A 22,204-nucleotide genomic window follows, 5' to 3' on the forward strand; every position below is an offset into this window, starting at 1 on the left:
CATTTCAATTTATAGTGAAAGCAATATAATATAACAATCATCGACAAATCAACAACAATAGGAGCCATTAATTACAGAAGACAAATAGGATTTAAAAAAATAAAAAATAAAAAACCAAAAACCAGATGAAGTGATATTGGGATTAATTCTGAACTATGAAGAAACCGTGCATTCTTCTTCTTCTTCTCTCCTTCGTTTCTTTGGATTGGAGTTGAGGCAACAACAATGGAGATCAAAGAGAGCAAGGCGATCCAAGGTGGTCTCCTTGGTGATTAGAGTGATGGGACTGGAAGGGCCACAAGAGTGCCCAAAAGTCATTCCATTGTATAGAGGATCCGCTAAATGTTCTTCCATGGCTTTGTAGCATTTGTCCATATCGTCCTATATACATACACACACATAGACCACACCACCACCACCATGAGTTCATGTCAAATTGTGAATGAAAATAAAATAGAAAACCATATTTTTTTGGCAGTGATTTCTTTTACCTTTAACTCTGGAGGGATGAGATGTTGAATATTAATGGAGAGATGTTTATCGGTTTTGGAAGGAAACATTTCTTCTAGACAACATCTGAACGCGGATACTGCAATGGTACAAGGCCTGAACTCCAGAAACTTAGGATCTGGACCATCCATTTGGTACCAGTTAATTAATATATGTATATATATATTTACATACTAATTAAGAAAGAAAATCATGAGAGAGAGAGAGAGAGACCCAATTCGCAATTCGTAGACGTACTTGAAAGAGTGGCCAGAAGAATGAGTTCAGTGAGGCGAAAGGAGGAGTCAACCTGAACTTGAGATGGCTGGATGAGAGAATCAAGTTGGCACGTAAGCAAATCCACGTAAGAGTAAGGTGTGACGCAATTGAGGCGCCATCCAAGCGCTTTCAATACCTTCAGTTCCATACTTTGGATGGTGGGGGTTATTGGTTTCAGCCAAAGCTCATGATCCTCCCATATCTTTCAACTCACCATTACCATTAACCAATTAGCACTTAGAGAGAGAGAGAGAGAGAGAGAGTAGCAATTAGAAGTTTTAACCACGATTATGCATGCCTGGAAATTAACAAGTTATTATTTTGTTAATTAATTCTTAATCTCCATTAAATACGTACCCCCACCTGAAGCTGAGGGATTGATACTTCTCCGAACTTGGCAGCGATCGACAAACATGCAACGGAGACCCATTCAATCATCCAATTCTCCCATTTCTGCATAAATTTTGATTATTAAAAGAGAGAGAGAGAGAGAGAGAGACGAGAAAGAGAAAGAGAAAGAGAAATATTGTTATTCACATTCTGTACCTCGGAATACTCTGCGGAAACAAATCGATCAAAGTAATTCACAGCATTGAAGACAGTTCCTAGAGAAAGATTAAACCGGCATTGAGACTGAAAATATATAAAAAAATTATATAAGTGAATTAGTGATAGCATTATATATGTATATATAAAGAAGAAGAATTTAAGCAGCAATGGAGAGAGAGAGAGAGAGAGAGAGAGAGAAAGAGAGAGAGCAGATAATAAGGAAGGAAGGAAGGAAGCTTTGAAGCTGATCGATCACCTTGATAAACCAACGAACAGCTTTGAATCTGGTGGTCATTAAATCCAAGGAATAGAGACGTTCAATGTATCCAGCAGCTTCCGGCATATAACCAATCTCTTTCTCTTTCTGCAACAAAACCTTAAGAGCATTTTCACGGTCTTCTCTGGTTTCTCTGGTGGTGGTGGTGGTGGTGGTGTAGAACGAACCAACAACAACATTGGTGGTGCTCCTCCTGCTTACACTATCATCATCATCATCATCATCATCATCCTTGTGAATTGGGTAAGGCTGGACAGGGCTAATTCTAAGCCAGTCCTCGTCGCAGAGTAATAAGCTGCTCTCCTCCATAAACCCTGTAAAACCTTCCTTGTATTATTGATTTAAAAGAAGAATAAATTAATTAATTAATATAACGGAGAGTTGTTTGTATACTTGGTAGATCTATACAGCAAGCTAAGGAAGCTAGGCAATACAAAGAAGAAAGGAAGGAGAATATTACACGGTTGGTGAATGGAGGAAGGACAAGAGAAAATTAAGGGGAGCAATTAAGGAACGTAGTAGCTATAGGAAGGAGCGAGGAGAGTAGAATAGAGGGGGAGCAGGAACGCAGAGTTTTTTATTTTTTAGATGGACAGTTTTTGCTAAACCTTCGCCCTCGATCTATTCGTAGTCTCCTCCACACTCTCCACTAAAATGTATAGTGGATAGTGGGGGAGACTGGGAGGGACGTTACTGTACGTTATACTTATATTGAGGGAGAGTGAGAGAGAAAGGAGTTGGGTTTATTTATACTTGGGCAACCATGGTTAATAATACCTAAGGGTACGTTGTTTTGTAAATACCAAAATACAAGTTAATTGTACGTGATTAATGAAAGAGAGAGAGAGAGAGACAGACATGTTTTGAGGTTTCGGTATCCTGTCGCCTGTATCGGGGTGATACATACCAGTTTTGCATGTGATCGATTCCGATACTGTCTCGATACCAATATATCGTATCAGTGATACGATACGGATAAGGGGTAAAATGGTCAAAAACATATTTTTAATGAAAAATCAAAGATAAATTTATTCGATACAACCGATACCATATCAATTTCCATGTTGATCGATACTCATTCCAATACGGACCTTTATCTGCTCTATTTTCTGGGCAACTTCATTTTCCCAAGTTCTTCTAATAGAAGGAGACATAAATGACCACCTTTTCCTACTCAAATACACTGCCCGGATAGGGTCCAACCCCCCTTTTATTAGAGGAACTTAAGAAAATGGAGCTGCCCCCTGAAATAGAGCATATAAAAATACTTCTGGCCAATACCGTGCACTAAACCATGAGAGAGAGAGAGAGAGAGAGAGAGAGAGAGAGAGGCATGTGGTGGCATAAAAACGGGGCCAACTCTCTCATGAAAAGGGGTAAATGCTCAGCAGTACCTTATGAAGAGAGGATATTTTTTGTTTTTGGTTAGTTGTTGTTTCATTTGGTATTTGACCAACTATACAATAACCAATAGCTGCGTGAGCACACGAGGATAAGGGTGTACGTAACATTATTTGATTTAATGCTAAGCTTTACAGCTCAACAATTTTTTTACTTTACCAAGTAAGCCTACTATAGTACTATACTATACATGGACCTACTCACCTCCTTGTGGGACCATAGTCGAATAACTTCCTTCATCCGGAAACAACTAGCTAGAAGACTGCTCCAAACTTTCAAGCAAATTAAAATTATATTTACAAGAGTGCCACCAAATTCATTACAATAAATAAGCAATGAAACTTTGGACTGACTTTTTTGGTTCCTTTGCTCATTTAGGGTGGTTTAAAACTTGACCATAGGAATGGGTGTGTGTGTGTGTGACTGTGTGTGTGTCATCCTCTATCATGTGGATGCCCTCAAGTCATTAATAATAATAATAATAAACTATGTCTTCGAGTTCGAGGTTTCAACCTTTTCATGGTAGTATCCTTGTTGACGTGGGCCTTGCGTTTGTGATATATATTTTATCATGTAGAAACTATCTTGTCAAGATTTTCCTGCTTTAGTATTGCTTAGAAGTAATATTGGATCTATAATCCATCAATGTGATGATCTTATTTGTTTCTATTTGTGATGATAAATAACTTACTTAACTCAGTGGTTAGAGTATTACTTTCATACGGTAGGAGTCATTGGTTCAAATCCAACAATAGGTATAACTTATTAGATATCAGAGTCAGCAATATCTATTATCCTCCGATTCCTTCTAGTCGAGCCTCCCGATCTGTCATTATACATCGAGAAGTAGAAAGAATTACAATCCCCATTCCACCTAAAATCCTAGGAATTCGTTGATAGTTAGAATAGATTTGTAAATCGGGTCGGCTGATACGTTTTAAAATAGGTCTGTAGGACCCCTTCCTATTGCTTATAGGTTGCAGGGTTGAAATTAACCAAGAAATATTTGTTGTTTTCCTAGTGTTTCCTCATGTTTTCGATAAAACCTTCTCGAATCTTGATGCCTGAAAGTTGAATAGAATGACCCCTACGTAAGGATTATATTGCCCCCAATTTTTAATTTAAGTTCGGCAAGCCTCTTTCTCAGGTTCCATACCTTGGGACTCTATGTTCATAACGATGTCATGCTCGCTTGTGGTACTCCGGAGAAACAAATCTTGATCGAACTCATATTCTCCTAATGGATACAATTTGCTCATGGTAAGAGTTCATATGGGTTCGATATACTTTTATCTTCAACCAATGGCTTATGCCTTATCGAGCATGTTATCCTATTTTTAAATTGATTTATTCTGCAACAGCAAATGCTAGTCACAATAGGGGTTTCAACAAAACAAATTTAATTATTAGCAAATCCCAAGTCAACGAGAATACTACCATGAAAGGTTAAAATCTCGAGCTCGAGGACATAGTTAATTATTATTATTATTATAATAAACTACTTCACAGCCTTGTCAAGATAAACTTCTTTTAACGGTCCACAAAATTTGTAGTGTAGAAAAATGATGTGGCAACTTCAATCATGGGAATATAGGATAGTAATGATACAGTCATGTCAAAATTCATATTCAAGTTCAACCATATACTCCCCTATTTATTTATTGGCAATCACCCCCATATATGTCCATATATGCCTATGATATTCCAACCAGTATTGTGCCCTCTTCCATAGTTCTCCATTTTTTAAAATTCTATTTTACCACTTTGTAGACTTTGTTTGGGCATAACTTGACATATAAGCTGGGACCTAGGGGTTTACCTATCCACACTAATTGAGCCTGAAATGGCAGATTTTTGGTCGTATTAGATAAACTTGTCATTGGGCCTACCAAATTTACTAATAAAATAATAATAAAAATAAAGAAAAAAGAACTTCATGCCGCAGATTCTAATATATACCTTCTAAGTTTTCGCAAAGTGACATTCTCTCTCCTATTCTGAGCATATGAAGTATACCATCTTCAGATCCTCATTGATGTGGTGTGCATATTATTTCTTACACTTTTGGGTAGGGGTGGGTTGGGGTTCGATCGGGGGTGTAGATCTCATTGTCAAGCTTCAATTCCAAAAAGATTGAAAAAAACACATAAACTTCAGTCTCATAATGTTAAAAAGATGCATAAAATAGGATTAAGTTTTCCTTCACCCATAGAGGACAGTTCACCCACCATCCAAGGATTTACAAATCCTTATCAGGTTTTAATATGTTCTCAAAATGTCCTCCCGATTATCCCCTCCAGCCTTCTCATGCTCCGCGGTGAATGGGATCCCATTCATCTTGGGTAGAGGAAAACTCAATCCTTCAAAAAAACGATGTTAAAAAGATTCCAAGAATATTGCTAGACTATTATTTAGAAATAGCTCCTTTTATCCTACAAAGATTGTCTTATAGGGAAAAACCCGACTTTAAGGAGGTTGTTTAATGCATAAACCACCCACACCCCCTTTTTTGAATTAATAAGCCACTATTTCAAACTCTTTTTCCAATATGGCTGCATTGTTTAATTTAATATAATAAAGGAAAGGGGAAAGGTTTGCTGTCCGATCATGTAGCCTCTGCACAAGCACGAGGATCAATGAGGAGGTGTGTGGTGCATGGGAACATGATCATGCAGCATTCTTTTTCCCTAATAAAGGTAAAAATCAAATAAATGCTCATACAATAAATGTGTAGATTTTTTTTTTGGATAAACAAATGTGTAAATGAATACATAGGGGGCATAATGGAAAATCCATAAAAGAATAGGGAAAAAGTTCCCCCCGCTAGGGGTAGAACACATTAGCACCTCTCTCTCTCTCTCTCTTTAACATATAATGATCTCATTGTCATCTAATGTACTAAATTGTTTTGGTGCTCATCTAATGTACTATGTTGTTTTGGTGCACATGCTCCTCTATGCCACTTGCTCGAAAAACCTTCTTAAAAAAAAAAAAACAAGTCTTGGATCTTACAATGAACAAACATTTTGAGACTCTGAAAAACCTCAATCAAGATTAATAAAATTATCTTAGTTGAACGGAGGGAGTAATATATTTCCATAATGCATTCCAACCTATGCTATCATCTCTCATAGAAAACTCTACCCAAAAAAAAATAAAAATTCTATCATATAAAACTAAGTCAGCATGTTGCATAAATCATAATCTAGACATTGGTCTTCATTTCAATTTGACTTCATCATGTGCTAATACCTTCTTTTTTAATTTGATTCTGAAGACAATTTGGAGATCCTATAGCTTTGAAGAAGGAAAATGATCCCATACTACCATACATGGAGGCCACATAATTGAGATGGATAAAAAATTTTAAATTGTGACCTATCCCGATCATGATTTGAAGAATCGGTATTAGGTTCCACCAGTACCGATCCTTGACCAATACAATACCGATCCCAGGGTCCTGACCAAAGGTAAAAATGTAGATTAAATCAATTTTTGTTAACATTTACGAGTAAAATCATCTGATCCAGGCTGATACGGGCCAATCAGGATCGATATCATATCAGTATAGGTCGAGATGATACCAATTACTAAAACCATGATCCCAATAATTACCTATATTCTCAACAGTCCAAATGACTAATTCGTTCCCATATGGCAGAGATAGTTGAGATGCTACGAATCTTAACGGGAGGAAATTTTTTTCTCCCTATATACGTATAAAGACATTTAAAAACAAATTATAGGGATAATCAAGCTGTTAATAGTTGGACAGTCATATGAGAGGCATTTGTGTAAATATACATGGGCAAAGATGTGAAGCCTTCATAGCATTTTGATCACATTCTTTTCATAAAATATCACTTCTCTTCCCCTAGTCCACATAATGGGGTTCAGCTTCCAAAAGGAATCGTTAACCCCTCCAGTTCGCCGTCCCCTTCAATTCCTCACATGGGGCAGAAATAACCACCCTACCCCCTGCCCGAAAACACTGCCTAAGGTGGGATCCACCACACCCCCCCCCCCCCTATTAGAGGAATTGGAGGTGCCCGAGAATTGGAAGTGATAATTATTCCTCCAAAAGAGCTTCAAAATCCAACATAAAACATGTTCTCTCATCCCTAACCATATGGAGCACACGCTTGTTCCCGTTCTGCCAATTGTGGCTTTGAAAGCCTGACAGTATCCATTGTACCCCTTGAAACAATGAAAGTTCTGCTATGAAAAAGTACCCTCATGGCATTAGGATTAGAAACACGAAGAAGTTGTATGTGTATATGAAACTTGTTTTGTTCCAATAGAATGTACATCACATGATAGTTCACTTCTATGCACCTATTACATTACACACAAATTCATTTTTGAACTCTGAAAGCTTAAATAAGGAGCAAAGGCCATAAAATTCACATGTAGGAGGTTAAAATTACCACGAGAGCACCGTACTGGCATTGTATGCATTCAATTTTATTGCAACTGATACGATGAAAAGCTGAAACCTGACCTTCCTTCGTTTGTGGACTTCAACTCAAGCTTCTGAAATGGGCTGCAAGTTGGAGTTGAGAATATATTCTTCAACTTCATAATTTAATTATGAAAATGAGAATGGTAATAATAGAACAACAAAAATTGTGAACGTAAGGTCAGACCCATCGTACGTATGGAACCAAAGCCATGGCCCTAATACAAAAAGAAATTTTTTTTAAAAAAAAAAAAGAAGAAAACACGCCACTCGAGTCAATGACAAAACAACACAAATTGTAAACAAAAGGTGAGATTCATCAAAAGTATGGAACTGAAGACCTGGTCCAGATTCAAAAGAAAAAGAAAATATGCCATTTAAGTCATTCTATGCATCTACTCAGCTCCAATAACTTTCAACTTCAAATCAATCAGAAGTTAAAGACTGCTGGAGGAATTTGTTAAATTTGGTGTTGACAATGTTAGATCATGTTGGGTGTAAGTTCAACACAGGCCACAGATTTTCGGTTTTCACCAAAGATCAACCAAACTTTTTCATACAGAATGACCAAGGAGTGCAAAAACCACCGATATACATAATCTTTGGGGGTTTTATTTATTTTTTTTTTTTGGGGGGGTGGGGGGCGCAGAAACTGTATACCAAATAAAGGGGCTCCAGGTCTCTGCTCTCATTCAAGAAAAGCATTCAGGGCTTTGCACCAAGCTAGCATAATTAGGGAGCAGAAGACCGGAATTTGTTTCAATTATCCTTCTCAGTATCTAAAGAACAACCAAGTTCAAGCATGCTTCAAAATCAGATAGTTGATCTTTCTTCATTTCAACTTGCCAGGTAATATAAACAGGAAGGTTTCTTTAGTTGATACACTAGTATGAATCGCTACTGGTTCGAAACCAATAGTGGCAGTTGTTTCAATATGTCAAGGGTATAAAAGCCATGATTGAAAATTAGTTGATGATACATTTCCCTATATATTTTGTGCCATGTCTGATATATGAAGACAAACAGATGTACGAACACATGTTACATTCCATTCTGGTACATGATTCAATGATGTAATTTTGCCTGAAAGAAGCGGTCCTGCTGTTATGCTTCAGATACCACTCCTTTGTGCTTTTCACCAGTCAGTCATTAGGTTTAGGAAAATGATGGATGGTCTAATTTTCTTGTGAACAGGTTTAATAGATCCTAGTTAGATAAGCTAATCCTAAATGTAGGACTGCTTAGTCCAGTGTATCTCCCATGCACATATTTATTGGCATCTTTTTCTTTTTTCTTTTTTTTTTTTTGTGGGGGGGGGGGAGGGAGGGGGGACAAGAGATTCATTTACAAAGACCAACCTAAAAGGGCTTCAACTCAATACATGTCCTGCTTTTGCAGGGTCCTCAGAGGGGTGAACTGGAGATGGTCCTAACCTCCAACATTGTTTGCCCAAAGTGGCGCCTCTCAAACACAAACCAGTATTTTGGTGCTGGCAGCTTGAGCTTTTACCATTACACCAAGCAACGGCAGCTAAATATCTAATATAACAGTCCACCTTGGTTTTACTAACTTATTTTAATATTATTGTTACCCTTGTTTTCCAAAACCTAGATGTTAGCTTGCCATACGTGAGAATCAGTCAACAATTCCAGCCAAATTATTAAAGCCAAATATGACCTTATCTTGCCTTGATGCAATTTCAGTGGACAAGAAACCCTTTCTTGATTTAATGTTTCAACAAAAGAGGGGGGGGGGATCATCAACTCTTTGGTGTCTACATAGTTTAGTTGTCAAAAACACCCTTCCTCTCATATTCTCACCTTTTATTCACCAAATTTCTAATGAAAATAAACACATTCAGTCATCAAAAGGACAAATCACTCTTCCTCTTCACCACCACAGTTATTAGGGACAGCAACAAGTCAGGCTTGGGGAAGGTTTAACCACTATGAGCCAAACCTAATTTGATCTGCCCTTAAGCATGCAAGGGAGTTCTGATTTACAAGGACGAGTGTAGGGCTCAGAAGGCAAGTCGGGGCATGTTGGAGTGCCAGGTTTTGTTGCTGTAAGGCGGGTGTTTAGGAAACTCCGGAGAAATGTTTTAACTTGCTAAATTCTGTTTGATTCAAAATTATCTTTGGGTACATTGTTAAATTTCCCAGAGGAGGGGTGGATACTTGGTATTGCAATCTTAGCCAACAAAGGAATTTGATCTGAAGTTAAAAAAAATATGGGCAGACACTGTCATTCAGAAACAATACAGGGCAAAAATTTACTCAACAAATATGGGTAAAAGAAATAACAATTGCGCTATCATGTATACCTGCTGTTAGGATCATAATAGAAGCCATTGATGGAGCCATCGCTACAAGAGAAGCAGACATAGTAAAAACCAGCAATGGTTAAGCCGCAGTCTATTCCAACATTCACAAAGTACTGCTCTTTCCACCTCTGAGCAGGGAAAACAGAAAGGCTACATTAATAATTGATTCAACATGAGCTTCTTCCACAGTTGCTGAAACATTTGAGAATTGAGTACTACCATAAATACATAAGGGTAGTTACTCAGGTCCAAAGATTTACCACCATCAACCTCCACTTGACTCTGAAAATGGAAAAGATCATTCAGTAAAACAATTTTGCACATGGAAGACAACCATGATTCTCTTTATCTATTTTTTTCCCCCAGGTGTGTGTGTGTGAGAGAGAAAATCATAATGTCTTACTGAGAGTGGAGAGAAAGATGGAAATTTGGACCAGTGCCTCACGTCATCTTCTGGCCTGTTAAAATGTAGAAGTTTTGAGCTAAAAGGAGCATAAAAGCAGCCCTACTTTTTCAAACACAAAGTACAGAAGCACCCAATATCATTCAATAAACCCATTATAATCCACAACTACTTCTATCAATTTGAAGGAAGCTCTTCAAACATCATAATGTCCCCTGATAAGGGATTGGACAAAGGTGACATACGTTGCTTCCCACTTGCCAGTGAAGAAAGTATAGTTCTTTGTATCAACGATTTCCCCCTCCCAGAATGTCACCACCTGAAATATTTATTAAAAAAAAAAGAGATGTTGGATGAAACAAGGCCTCAAATAATTACTTAAATATCTTCAACAGGTTATAGGATTTAAGGTATGTAAGGTTTCTTCTTTGAAGAAAACAAGCATGAATCAAATTGTGTTGCAATAGGAATATATTCAAAAGTCGAGAGCTTTATTTGATTCAAGGTCAATTACATCAGTAGTCAAGGCAATTAACTCTTTTTTTCTTTCCCTTCTGTTGGGGGTGGGGGGATGAATGCCAAAATGGAACTTATGAAAACAGTCTTTTGGCAGACCACTGGAACAGTAGTCCCAAGTTGATCGAAAAAACCAAAATATTTAATTTCAGTCATCTAAATGAAGCACATGTTTAAATAAAAAATTTTAATTTGCAGCTAGTGGTTTTTGGAAATTTTATTCAAAACACTTCAGAACCATTGATGGGCTAGGCTGGGTTAGAGCGAAGAAATAAATCAACTTCTCCAACCAACATTTTAATTATCTATATTTATATCTTTCAATGGTGAGGAAAAACATGCATAGCATAGGTCTTGTTTCAAATATGACCTCGAATAGAGCTGTTTGGAGGGCAAGGATCCATGTAGCCGACCCCATTTAGTTGGGATAAGGCTGAGTTGTTGTTGTATATTTATCAAAATATTTCACTAAAAATTAAACTGAAATTACTGAAGCACCAAAATATTTCATTTTAAAAACCAACAAAAACAGTAACTAACATAAACAGTCACTAATCAAATTTTATAACTATTGCCTGTATACCAGGATCACCAACCCAATCATCTGTTCAAATCTTATCAAATTAAAAAAAAAAAGGGAATTTTGTTAGAAGGTACAAGTCACAGATATTTACTTGAGCCCTTTAAATATCCATAAGATATGAAACATGTGATCTGTATTCTTCTGAGATAGAATTTAAAAAAAAAAAATTCTTTTACCTTTTTTTTTTTTTTTTTTTTTTTTTTTTAAAGATGTGATAGACTTGGCTTCTACCACTGGTAACCAGAGAGGATGCCTACAGGAAAAATGGCTGAAGCTTGGGGAGTTCGACTGGAACTTCATCTTCGACAAGGAGAATTGAACAGCGATTGGAGGAGTTTGACTCACACTTGGACTTCAGCAAAGGACGGCGACTTCGACGGAAGAAGGCAGCGGCAGCTACAAACCAGGTAGGAGTTTTCTCTCCTCTTTTTTTTCCTGATGTTCTCTGTCTCACTTCTTCTGACTCTCGCTCTGCCGTCTCTGCTCTCCTTTTTTTTTTTTTTTCACTGGGTCGAACCCTATATTTCAGAGGGAGGGTGGCGGGAGCTGTCACTGGAAAGGGCGGTGGGGGCTGTCGCTGAAAAGGGGCAGTGGGGTTTGTTGCGGACTTGCGGTTTAGGGTTGCTGTGACATCACAGAGTTTTTTTTTTTTTTTGAAATCAAGGGAGGAGAGGGTTGTGGTGGAAGAAAAGGGTTCTGGGTTTCTGGTTGAGTTGAGGGATGGGTCTGGGTTTGGATTCGACCTCTGTTTCCACAGAGTCGAACTTTTCTTTCTTTTTTTGTGTTTTCGTTGTTTCAGCAAGGTAGAAGGGGATGGGAAAGGTGGGGCTGGGCTTTCAGAGGGGTCGGAGGAGAGGGGTGGGACATGGGAGGGTGATACGCAGGTTTTTTTATTTATTTTATACTGCTGCTGGTTGCACAACAGGTAATGGAAGAAAGGGATAGAGAAGAAAAAGAAAGGGTTGAGAGAGATTAACAGGGAAGGAGTTGGATCCTTCGGCTCTGATACCAAATAATGGGGGACCGGAAAGGAGAAAGGAGAAGTTTGGAAGAAATCAGAATTGCAGGAAGAAAAGAGAAGAAACCGTGGAGAAGAAGAACCGGGGGGGGGGGCAGGGGGGGGGGGGGGGGGGGGGGGGGAAGGAGGAAGAGGAGTGCACACACACACAACTCAAATTCAATTCATTCTTCATTCTCTCTCAAATACGTTGGTTACAACCATATAAATAAGAAAAAAAAAGACTTTAAAAAAGGAAACTACTCTAGGACTCTTGATGATTTAAAACTATTCCTACATATCCTACCCAAATTAAAGATCTCCTTACATAATTAACCCAATAAAATAAACTTCCTAAAATCCTACTAGATCCAAACACTCAAACTGGACCCGGTTCATCTCCGTGCAACTGGGTTTGGGTCGGCCCGGTCCAAGATTCTCCTGCATCAGGGATTATAACAGATCATAAGTTTTTCTTGCAAAACAGGAAGTTTATAGCCCTTTACGATTCTGAGTTGTGTACAGCAGCTGCAACACCATTCGAACGAAACTCGTATACAATCGATAGAGGACCCCTGGTCGATCCCAGTTGGCTGATCTCCTTGCTTGGAAAAAAAAATAATCCAAAAACGAGAAAAGAAAACAGCTTCTTCCTTGACCTAGCAGTACTCTATTTGCAGGAAAGACTACCTTCAATAGGTCTCTACCATAGTATCAATCCTCAACTTCATTATAGTTGATTGGACGTTCTTTACAAGCTCTAGAACTTACTGCCTTTCCTCAGTTCTAGGGCTTGCAGAGAGAGAAAAGAAGGAACATAATCTGGTCGACTCTCAAAACTCTTCCAGCTCTAATACCAAGTTAAGAATTATACAACTAATATGTTAGGGAAGGACAAAAAAATGGTAGATGAATAGCCAGTTCCAGGTGGTGGGGGAAGAAGAAGGAGAAAGAAGAGAGAAAAGAAGAAGATACGGAAGAAAAGAATGTTGATTAGTGACCCACATAGTATCACTACATATATATATATATATATATATATATATATGAGTAGAATATTACAAGTATGGCCCTTAAAACGCTGGATATTATAACTAAAGACATAAACACCTAAAGTTCCATGGACACCGTCACACACTACTATTCTAACAATAATATAGTAACTCATATATTGGCTTTTTAACTCTATGGTTCAGAACATCGACCAGCAGACCAAAGAATAATCAGATGTTTCTTTATTAGAAGGCACTCATCTAAAGATAATTGAGGCTAACCAAAGCTGATATCCCCCATCCACTAAAAAAATTTTGAACAAGATCGCAGATATTTAGTTCTTCATTTTGGCTTAAAAGTAAGTCTCTCATTACAACTAAATGATTTAAGAAATCATCAAGATCGGTAAATTTTCCTACAAAATGATTTCATCTGGGTATTATAGTGGAAGCTTACATGCAAATCCTCCCACAGAATGGTAATTTATGACAGAACTATAAATCAAAACATGGTCAGCATTGGCTGGAAGAGAAGAGGATAGAGATAAAGATGACAATGCGATTTCTTGGGGTTGGGGAGTAGAGAATTGCATCCCAAAAGGAAAATAATATGGTCAGAAAAGTGAAGGCATAGTACAAAAACTTGTTAAAACTCGATCGAGATTTCGAGAATCTCGAGTAACTCGGTCTGACCGAAACGAAACACCACTTCGAGATGAAAAAATGCAATAACTCGGTCGAGATTTCGGTACTTTGTAACATCTTGCCGAAATATCGGCAAGATGTTACAAACCCAAGTTATAAAATGTCAAAATCTCAGGAGTCTCGGTCGAAATTTCGACCGAGAGCTCACAAGGCTTGCTTTTTTCATTTTCTTTCTCCCATTTCTTCCTCCTTCACTTCTCTTTGGTGATTTTTGAACTGGCCTTCGAATCTTCGCCGCATCTAGGGACGTAGTGGATCATTTTTTGTGGACGACATCTTCTCCTACCTAACCCACCAGCCTTACCCGTACATGCTCCCAGAGCCGTCATATCACAGTGGATCAATGGGTAGTCGTGGTTATTCACACTTTGGTGACCCATATCCTAGGATAGGTTACCTTCAACATGTTGATGATGATATTTACATGGTCACTGTGGATGACCACTCGTTTCTTCTCCCAGACTATGACGTAGCATTCATATGTCCTATAGTCGAAGAACAATGCACGTCGGCTCCACCGGACTATGGGTGGGGTCAATCCTGGACGACGGAATAATTATTATTAGTAGACATTTGTGTCACTTGATGACTACTTGACTTGTACTGGGAATTTGGGATATTGATGTTATTGACTTATTGTACTTAATATTATGAATTATGAGTCATTGAATTTATGTTTCCAAGTGAATTTATTTGTTTAAATTGCTTATCAGTCATTATGTCCTCTAGTACTTAAAGTTTTAAACAATGTGTATGTGTAACTAAGTTATACATTAGGCTTCGACCGTATACTGCCAATCAATGGTGCAAATTCAAAACACCACTTTGGGTGACTATTTTTGCAATTTGAACATTTACATGTGTTTATATAGGCTAAAATAGGGTTTCCATGAAGTTTCACGCCTTAACTTCGCCTAAAACCCACCGAAATGACCTATTGAAACCTTGCAAAAAAAATACAATATTTCGACCGAAATATCCAAAATTTCAGATATTTCGGTCAGACCGAAATACCGAAACGAAATGAGATTTTAAACATTGAGTGAAGGTGATGGCAATGATGACTTAACTGTTTGTGATTATTAAAGAAAAAGAAATCACAGCACTAACAATTTGACTTCCAGAAGCAAGTAGAAATTCCTCAATGAAATGCAACGTGTGAAAAAATACTGAAATATATGCAGGTAATCCTTAAAAATAAACTTCGTGAAAGCAACAACCTTTATATAAAAAACAGGTAGAAGGAAATAAGGGAAGAAGATATACTATCAGATTTTGGAGTTTGGACTGCACAGATATTGCGTCAACTAACATGGTTAATCAACAGCTAAGTTTCAAATAGTATTTCATAAAAAATTGCCAGTAAATCACTGGGAAAATATGACATATATTACTACTTATCAGGCGTATTTTCACAAACAGAACAAAGATAAGCAGACTGTAACCTATTGAAATACATAGAAAAAGGAATAATAAAACCAAAGACACTTAGTTATGCATTCTTGATGGAGAGAGTTCTTACAGGTGTGTCAGCCGAAGGAACATTAAGGGCTTCCATTGTGCCACATAGATAACCATGATCAAGGTCACAACCTTGTATCCGCACATTAACCCTCCACGCTTCATCCTTTTGTATGCTTGAAACATTTTGAGTTCCAGCAAAAGCCTGAAAAACCAAACTTTTTGTGGTGAAGAATGAAGAGTCTAAACTTGATATAATTGAAGTCGGATCACTTCTCAACTAATTTAATAACATCACTCGATATAAAATTTGGTTGTATGCTTGTGATACAAATATGATGCCACTTCTATCAATCTCCATTTATGTTATATCTTGCTTTCAAATATTAAGATGTCAATGTTACCAAAGTATTGCAGTATTATTGCTGACTGCCTCAGCATTTCCTGGTCCTGTGATACAGGTTTGTTTACAGGAGCATACTACTTATCAGTCCCCTTTTCTTCATAAAACAGATCAGTTGGGCCCATTAAAGCAGGCTGATTGGGTTCTCGGACCGTTGCCAAAATCAAGTTGCTTTCTGAGTTTCCTATGTGGGTTTGTTTGGCATTGACCTGATTCCCCTCCCTTTCCTGGTCCAAAAGACACTTTCTTGCGGTGGCCTATAAGTAATTTCCTCCCAAAAGCTACAATGCTACATAGTGCAGCAATTGCTCCTCTATGCTATTTGTTGGGTTTGGGCTTTATGGGACGAGCGAATGAAGAATTTTTAACAAAAAGGAAACAAGTTTTACAAGATTCTGTTGGATACTGGTCAACTTTTAACAGACCGGGCTTATCTTCCAAGAAGTTTGAAGACATAACCTCAATACTGTTGATGGCAGTTGGTGGGTTTTCCTGAGTTTAAAAGGTCTGTGCACATATATACACATGTACTTTTGTATAGTTCATTTCTCTTTTGCATGTGCTGTATCTGATTTATGCCCATTCTCAATTAAAGTTTTCTGTTTTTAGCCAATCAAAAACAGGGAAAAAAAAAAAGAAAGAAGATCATGCAAGGGGAAAGTCATCAAGTTAAACATCACACTTGATAAAAAAAAATTCATCCCAAGTTTTAACTTTTTGGTGACGTACTCACCACTCTTCTAGATCAGTCCTACAATTCGGCGAGTTTCTCAGATTTCTGAGAAACCGAGACGAGATGCCATACAATTCTCAAAAGTTCAATTTCTCGGCGAGATCTCGAATCTCGGTTTCGACTCAGTTTTTTGCCCATCTAACTCGTCTCGACTCAGCGAAATCTCGGCGAGTTTTGAGTTTCTCAGTTTTCTGAGAAACCCAAACGAGATGGCATACGGTACATAAAAGTGCAATATCTCGCCGTGCGAGATCTCGGATCTCGGGTCGACCCATGGAAATGACCCTTCTACTATGTATTGACTTACCTAACTCGACATAATTCGACATATCTCAGATCTTGGGTCAAGATCTCGGGTTGACCCATGGAAATGACCCATCTACTATGTATTTACTTACCTAACTCGACAGAACTCTTATATGCTTGCTGTGGAGCACTATATGCAACATTACAGCCACATTAAGTCATGGGAAGACTATGTGACACTAGCGGGGACTGAATACTTGATTCAAAGTCATTTTATGTGATGATAGTTGTAACAGTGTTAAACAGTTTGATGTATCAATTTAGCATTTCTAATTCTTATTTAAGTTATTTAGCTATTAATTGAATGTTTTGCTTGCTCTCTATTACTAAATTATGTGTAGAGTAGGGTATTTTAGTACGTCACCGCCTACCAACCTATGGTCCGAATTGAAACTTATATTTGGACTTTGTTTTTGCAAAATCTGATAGTGCCATTGTGTTTAAATGACCTAAAATAGGCTGAATACCAAGTTTCAGACCCAAACTAGGTCTAAAACCCACCGAGTTGAGGCTTCAAGTCAAAAAATAAAAATAAAAATGCACTAACTCGGCGAGATCTCGACTCGACTCGATTTTTCCAAGAGCCGAGTTGGTACCGAGACCCGAGTTTTAGTACCTTGGATACTTGATGCATACGAACATAGTCCTAGCATTAAAACTTGTCTACCATAAAACATTAGCAATGTGTTGAGGATGTGGAAACGGATGAGTGGAAACTCTTAGAGGAATAAAAGTATAAAACAAGAAATGAATAGATCTACGTGAGAACTTAGGAGGTGGCCCAAACAGGAACTGTAGTCAGTATATTAGATTAAGAAATACATTATAACATCATAAACATAGAAAGACATCTCAAAGTTCTACTTGGAGTTAATTAACTTTCATGGGCTCTTATAAAAAGCTCACCTGTCCTACACTCAGGAGTGTAAAAGCAGGAGGTAGAGCATGTCCCTGGTTTGCACCTTGGCACATAAGAAAACATTTTATGTTAGAGTAACGTATATAAATACCGTAGAAGCCAAATAAGAGTGAGACAGAGGAAGAAACGTAACAATATAGTTCTGAAGTATCTTCTTCCTCACGGCATTCAAAACAACTTATAAGAAGCAACCAACAAGTCCAATCTTAAAATTAAACAGTCCCCATTCTGATAGCCGTATTTAGATAGAGTGGTAGAATAGCTTATTCTTTTTCGTTCCTTTTTTTTTTTTTATGCCAGGGGGGGGTCTGGGAATCAAAATTTAGCAAAGTTGCCATTTCCAACATCCTGGTTCACTTCAAGCCTTTTTTTTTTTTTTAAAGAATTATATACCCATCTAGGAAATTGATGGTATTTTTTATAGCATGGAAGAGAAACCACTGAAAAACATCCTTCAGTTGAAAGATGCTCAAAATGCTGTGAAGCTAGGAATATGAGACAGCCCCCCAAGGAAGAGATTGCCGAGCTCAGGACCAGGTTCTTCAGTTAAATCCTCCAAAACAGGGTGGGCTGTCAAGAACACAATTAGATAGTTGGCTCCAGGTCTGGGATTCAGAAAATGTAGAATTAATTCAACAACAGACCAGATTGAACTGGCAAAGGAGATGGGTTTTAATGATGAACTTGTGTACTTCAATAACAAGGAATAACACGAGCACAAGACATTGTTACAGAATTATAAATAAGTAGCTGCCCTTTTTGGCTGCCTTGGAAAGCAAACTACTACTGGTACTGTGTCCAAGGAGAGGATTTTGATGGCGGGGGGGGGGGGGGGGGGGCATTGTTGGAATCTTTACTGCTGTATTTCTGAGGTACTGATTGGTAACAATTGGAGCAACATAGTGCCAAGACATTTCAGTTGCTAGTAGCCTAGTCCTCCCATGGAAAGAAATTATATAGCAGTTTTTACAAGCAAAATTGTGACCGTCAATGTCAAGGTTTTAGGTTTCGGTTTCGCCCGGCCACGAAACCGAGATCTCGGCGAGATAATGTTTTTTTTTTTTTTTTTTTTGAGATCGATGGTAGGTTTCGGTGGCCATATGGCCAAGATGGGGGCTGAAACTTGACATTCCCCCTATTTTAGGACTTCTAAACACAGTGGAACCATTAGTTTTTACAGATTCAAACCCAAAATGGTACTTCAACTACGGACCCTAAGTTGGTAGTCTACGGCGTGCGTGAGGTCTACCCTAGGCTATTTCATAGTCCATTCAATGTTTAGAACTCATAAATAATTAAAGTAGAAGTGCAAAACAACTTAAATAAGCATTAGGAACTAAAATACATCACACCATAAACCATTACATACTACATAATGATGGACTGATTGTTCATAATTGTTAGAAACCTTTCCAAAGACATAGTCACATAGATTAAATAAATCGAAGCACGTACTGAAACGAGTGTCGGGCCGGATCATCATAATGACCACGTAGGTGGTGTTGTTGTTGTCGAATCAAGCTCTGCTCTGATTGCATCACAAAGGCTGGCGATGACATATGATTGTGGAAGTAACACTCGAAGTAGTGTACAACAACCTTATAAACCGAGTCATCAGAGTACTGGAGGTACCCTAACCTAGGGTATATATCTCCAAAACGTAAGGAACTCGATCGAGAGCCACCGCTACTAGATGGTGCCCGTGGAACCGGCAAAGACATGTATGGCTGGGGGGCCGGGACCCCAAAAATGCTTTCCACAAAACCTGACTCAGTGTGTGAGTGTGACTGACCTTCATACTTATAGGCAGAGGGTAATGATGATGAAGAGCCGGCCTCTCCAAAGCCCCCAAACTGACCATACCCAGCATAGTGACTATACTCGGAACTGGTGCTCCCCGTGCCATATATTGATGGTGTATGCCACTGCTCCCTATGATGAATACCACTCTCCATACTCAAGCCTCCAATACTGTCAGTCAAGCTCCTGATCGTGTCATCCAAGCTATCTTGCTGCTCCCCAGCTTGTTTTTTGAATTTCTGACATGAGCCTCTCGGCCCTCTCCTGTAGGCAACTCCACCATGGGCCTCATCCTGTGTGGCATGAGTGAATTGATTCTCTCCTGTGAAGTGCACTGGCTCAGGCTCACGCTCTGGCTCCTGGTAGTGATACCTCTCGCGCATACCCCCATCACCACCATCACCCCCGGCTGGATCATCCCCATCATCATCATCACTACCAGCACCACCATCACCCTCGGGGGCCCCGGCTCAATCACCAAGCTTTGATTAGGAGCTTCAATCTTCAATGCACCAAGCTTTGATGAGGTGCTGGAGGTGGGATTTGCCAAAAGAAGTGAAAAAAACCCCCAAAGATGGAGTTTTCCCCTTCACAAAGGCGAGACAGGCGAGAGAGAGGATATCTCGTCGAGACATGTAATTTTTGTACCATAAGTAAAGTCTGGTTTGACTGAGTCGAACCGAAACGAGATATAGAGCCGAGATCTCGAGATCTTGAAGTATTTGTGTATCACAAGGTGTCTTGTCTTGACACAAGGTGTCTTGTCTCGACATCCCACAAAACCGAGATCTCAGCGAGATCAAACCGAGATCTCAGCAAGATCTCGCCGAGATCTTGAACAATTGTCAACGTTTATAACATACACATGAACACATGCTATTCAGCTGCATCCCATTCTGTCAATCGCCTCCCCCCCCCCCCCCCCCCTTGATCAGTATATGGTGAAGGGACGACTGAATAGAGGTATTGGCCTATGGTTGCCTTCAGTAGCAATGGAAAGAAATGTTTCAAGAACAATTAGTTCGCTGCCTTTTACAGGTTGTTTTGAAAGCCAGGCGTCTCCAAAAGGGAATAAAGAGGTCTTTGGGTGCTAACTTGGTAGATGCCAGACCAAGGGATTTTAAAACTTCAGCTGTGAACTTTGCTTCAACAATATCTTCAGCATGGGAAGTATTTCCAAAACCACAATTCGGACTTAGTAGTACCAGCTTTAAATACGCTTCAGTGGCAAGAATCTAGTGAGGATTGTAGTATGCATCAGGGCCAGAGAGACTTTCATTTGTCTCTCAGGAATTCCTCTAACCTCAGCTTCAAGAAATTTTCTCACTTTTGATCATTAATAAAATTAAAATCCATCAGTTCGAAAAAAATTAAAATCACATATTCAACTTTAGCCATACTATCATTCTTTCAGAAATGCACGCATCCTTACCCCCCCCCCCCCCCTTTCACGGAGAGGCTGCTTCCTGACTCGAACCTGTGACCACTAGGTTGCAATGGAGCAACCTTAATGTTGCACCGAGGTCCGCCCAAAATAAAGCTTACAAATTGCAGATAACAAAATGGAAGGCTCGAGTCAGAAAAATGATAAGGTCAAAGTACCACGTTGGGTGGGGGAGGTGGAGGAGGAGTACTATGTGTAAACATTCAACCTCCATCTAATTTGTGCTAAAGATTTCCCATCTATAACAATAACTTCTAATGCAGACTGTTTAAATTAGCTAGAAAATGACCCGCCAATAGTGGAGAATTCCAATTGACATACCCCTCCCGCCTCTCCCCCCACTAGAATTCCAATTGTTTCCTCCCAGAAAATCCCTCTCTTCTTCCTCACCCTCTTCTAGGTAGGCAGGCGTCATAGTCAGTTGGTTAGTAGGTAAGTGGTATCGGAAAACACAATCGCCAGTTCGCCCATAATTTCTATTCAAAACCAGAAGCTAAATCTAACCCTAATCACCTCCCAAAAACGCGCACCACCACAAGACGTTTCCATCTCTAATCAGCAAAAAACAACCAAGCATCTCTTTAATACACCAGACAAGAAATAGAATCCGAGTTTAATTAGTACCTGAAACTTGCGAAGGTGCCGAGCTCTCCACCACCCTCACGGGCATCTTGCCGAACGATCAGTCAGACAAGGTCGAAGGAACAAAAACGGTACCTCGCGGCTATGCTCCTTGGTCTAAACCGCTCACCAGAGAAATCACAGATGGACGGGAAGAAAATAAAAAGCAAAGCAAATCTCTCAAGAGGAGATCGACCACTGGTTCACCCGAAGACCAACCATCAACGTTCACCGGGCGGTCAGGACGGAATCCGAACCGTCTCCGGCTCGCTAGCACGGCGATCGAATATATTCCAGAGTTCCTCTTCGGAACCGGACGAGTGAGAGTTTGACCGTGTAAATATCAGTTCAGCGGGTGAAACCCGATTGGAATGAGACTAAACGGTTCAACCGGTTAGACTTCGGCCATCTTTGATGCTTTATAATCAAAACTCGCCTCGCGCGCTCTCATTTTTGCCTGTGTGGGAAGCATGGAATAAAAACTCGAACGAAACCTGTCGAAGCCATCGAGTTAACTTGGTTTCCTAGGTTTCTGAGACGAGTT

General features: G+C 39.0%; 2 protein-coding genes across 2 annotated transcripts; both read right to left on the minus strand.

The window, feature by feature from the left end:
- Window positions 1-153: 153 nt before the first annotated feature.
- On the minus strand, window positions 154-1,903 carry LOC122642309 (putative cyclin-D7-1). Its single transcript, XM_043835776.1, has 6 exons — window positions 1,574-1,903; window positions 1,315-1,401; window positions 1,132-1,221; window positions 748-970; window positions 492-628; window positions 154-381 (listed from the first exon to the last, which is right to left on the minus strand). Exons 1-6 carry the CDS (start codon window positions 1,901-1,903, stop codon window positions 154-156), a joined length of 1,095 nt encoding a protein of 364 aa, XP_043691711.1.
- Window positions 1,904-7,216: 5,313 nt separating this feature from the next.
- LOC122651292 (glucose-induced degradation protein 4 homolog) lies at window positions 7,217-21,809 on the minus strand. The gene is made up of 8 exons (XM_043844631.1): window positions 21,664-21,809; window positions 17,783-17,838; window positions 15,496-15,639; window positions 10,426-10,499; window positions 10,181-10,235; window positions 9,997-10,059; window positions 9,778-9,905; window positions 7,217-7,538 (listed from the first exon to the last, which is right to left on the minus strand). Exons 1-8 carry the CDS (start codon window positions 21,707-21,709, stop codon window positions 7,460-7,462), a joined length of 645 nt encoding a protein of 214 aa, XP_043700566.1. The 5' UTR covers window positions 21,710-21,809; the 3' UTR covers window positions 7,217-7,459.
- Between the last annotated feature and the right edge of the window lie 395 nt (window positions 21,810-22,204).

Source organism: Telopea speciosissima, chromosome 1 (genome assembly GCF_018873765.1).
Source record: "Telopea speciosissima isolate NSW1024214 ecotype Mountain lineage chromosome 1, Tspe_v1, whole genome shotgun sequence".
NCBI classification, from domain to species: domain Eukaryota; kingdom Viridiplantae; phylum Streptophyta; class Magnoliopsida; order Proteales; family Proteaceae; genus Telopea; species Telopea speciosissima.

Bases quoted from the DNA above. Each gene is read 5' to 3' on its own strand.
- LOC122642309 (XM_043835776.1), bottom strand. From the start codon at position 1,903: ATGGAGGAGAGCAGCTTATTACTCTGCGACGAGGACTGGCTTAGAATT. The intron at 1,222-1,314 runs GTACAGAATGTG...AAATTTATGCAG, and splicing joins TTTCCGCAGAGTATTCCGAG to AAATGGGAGAATTGGATGAT. The intron at 629-747 runs GTACGTCTACGA...TGGATGGTCCAG, and splicing joins TCTTCTGGCCACTCTTTCAA to ATCCTAAGTTTCTGGAGTTC.
- LOC122651292 (XM_043844631.1), bottom strand. From the start codon at position 21,709: ATGCCCGTGAGGGTGGTGGAGAGCTCGGCACCTTCGCAAGTTTCAG. The intron at 10,236-10,425 runs GTATGTCACCTT...ACATTTTAACAG, and splicing joins ACTGGCAAGTGGGAAGCAAC to GCCAGAAGATGACGTGAGGC. The intron at 9,906-9,996 runs GTAGTACTCAAT...TTCCCTGCTCAG, and splicing joins ACTACCCTTATGTATTTATG to AGGTGGAAAGAGCAGTACTT.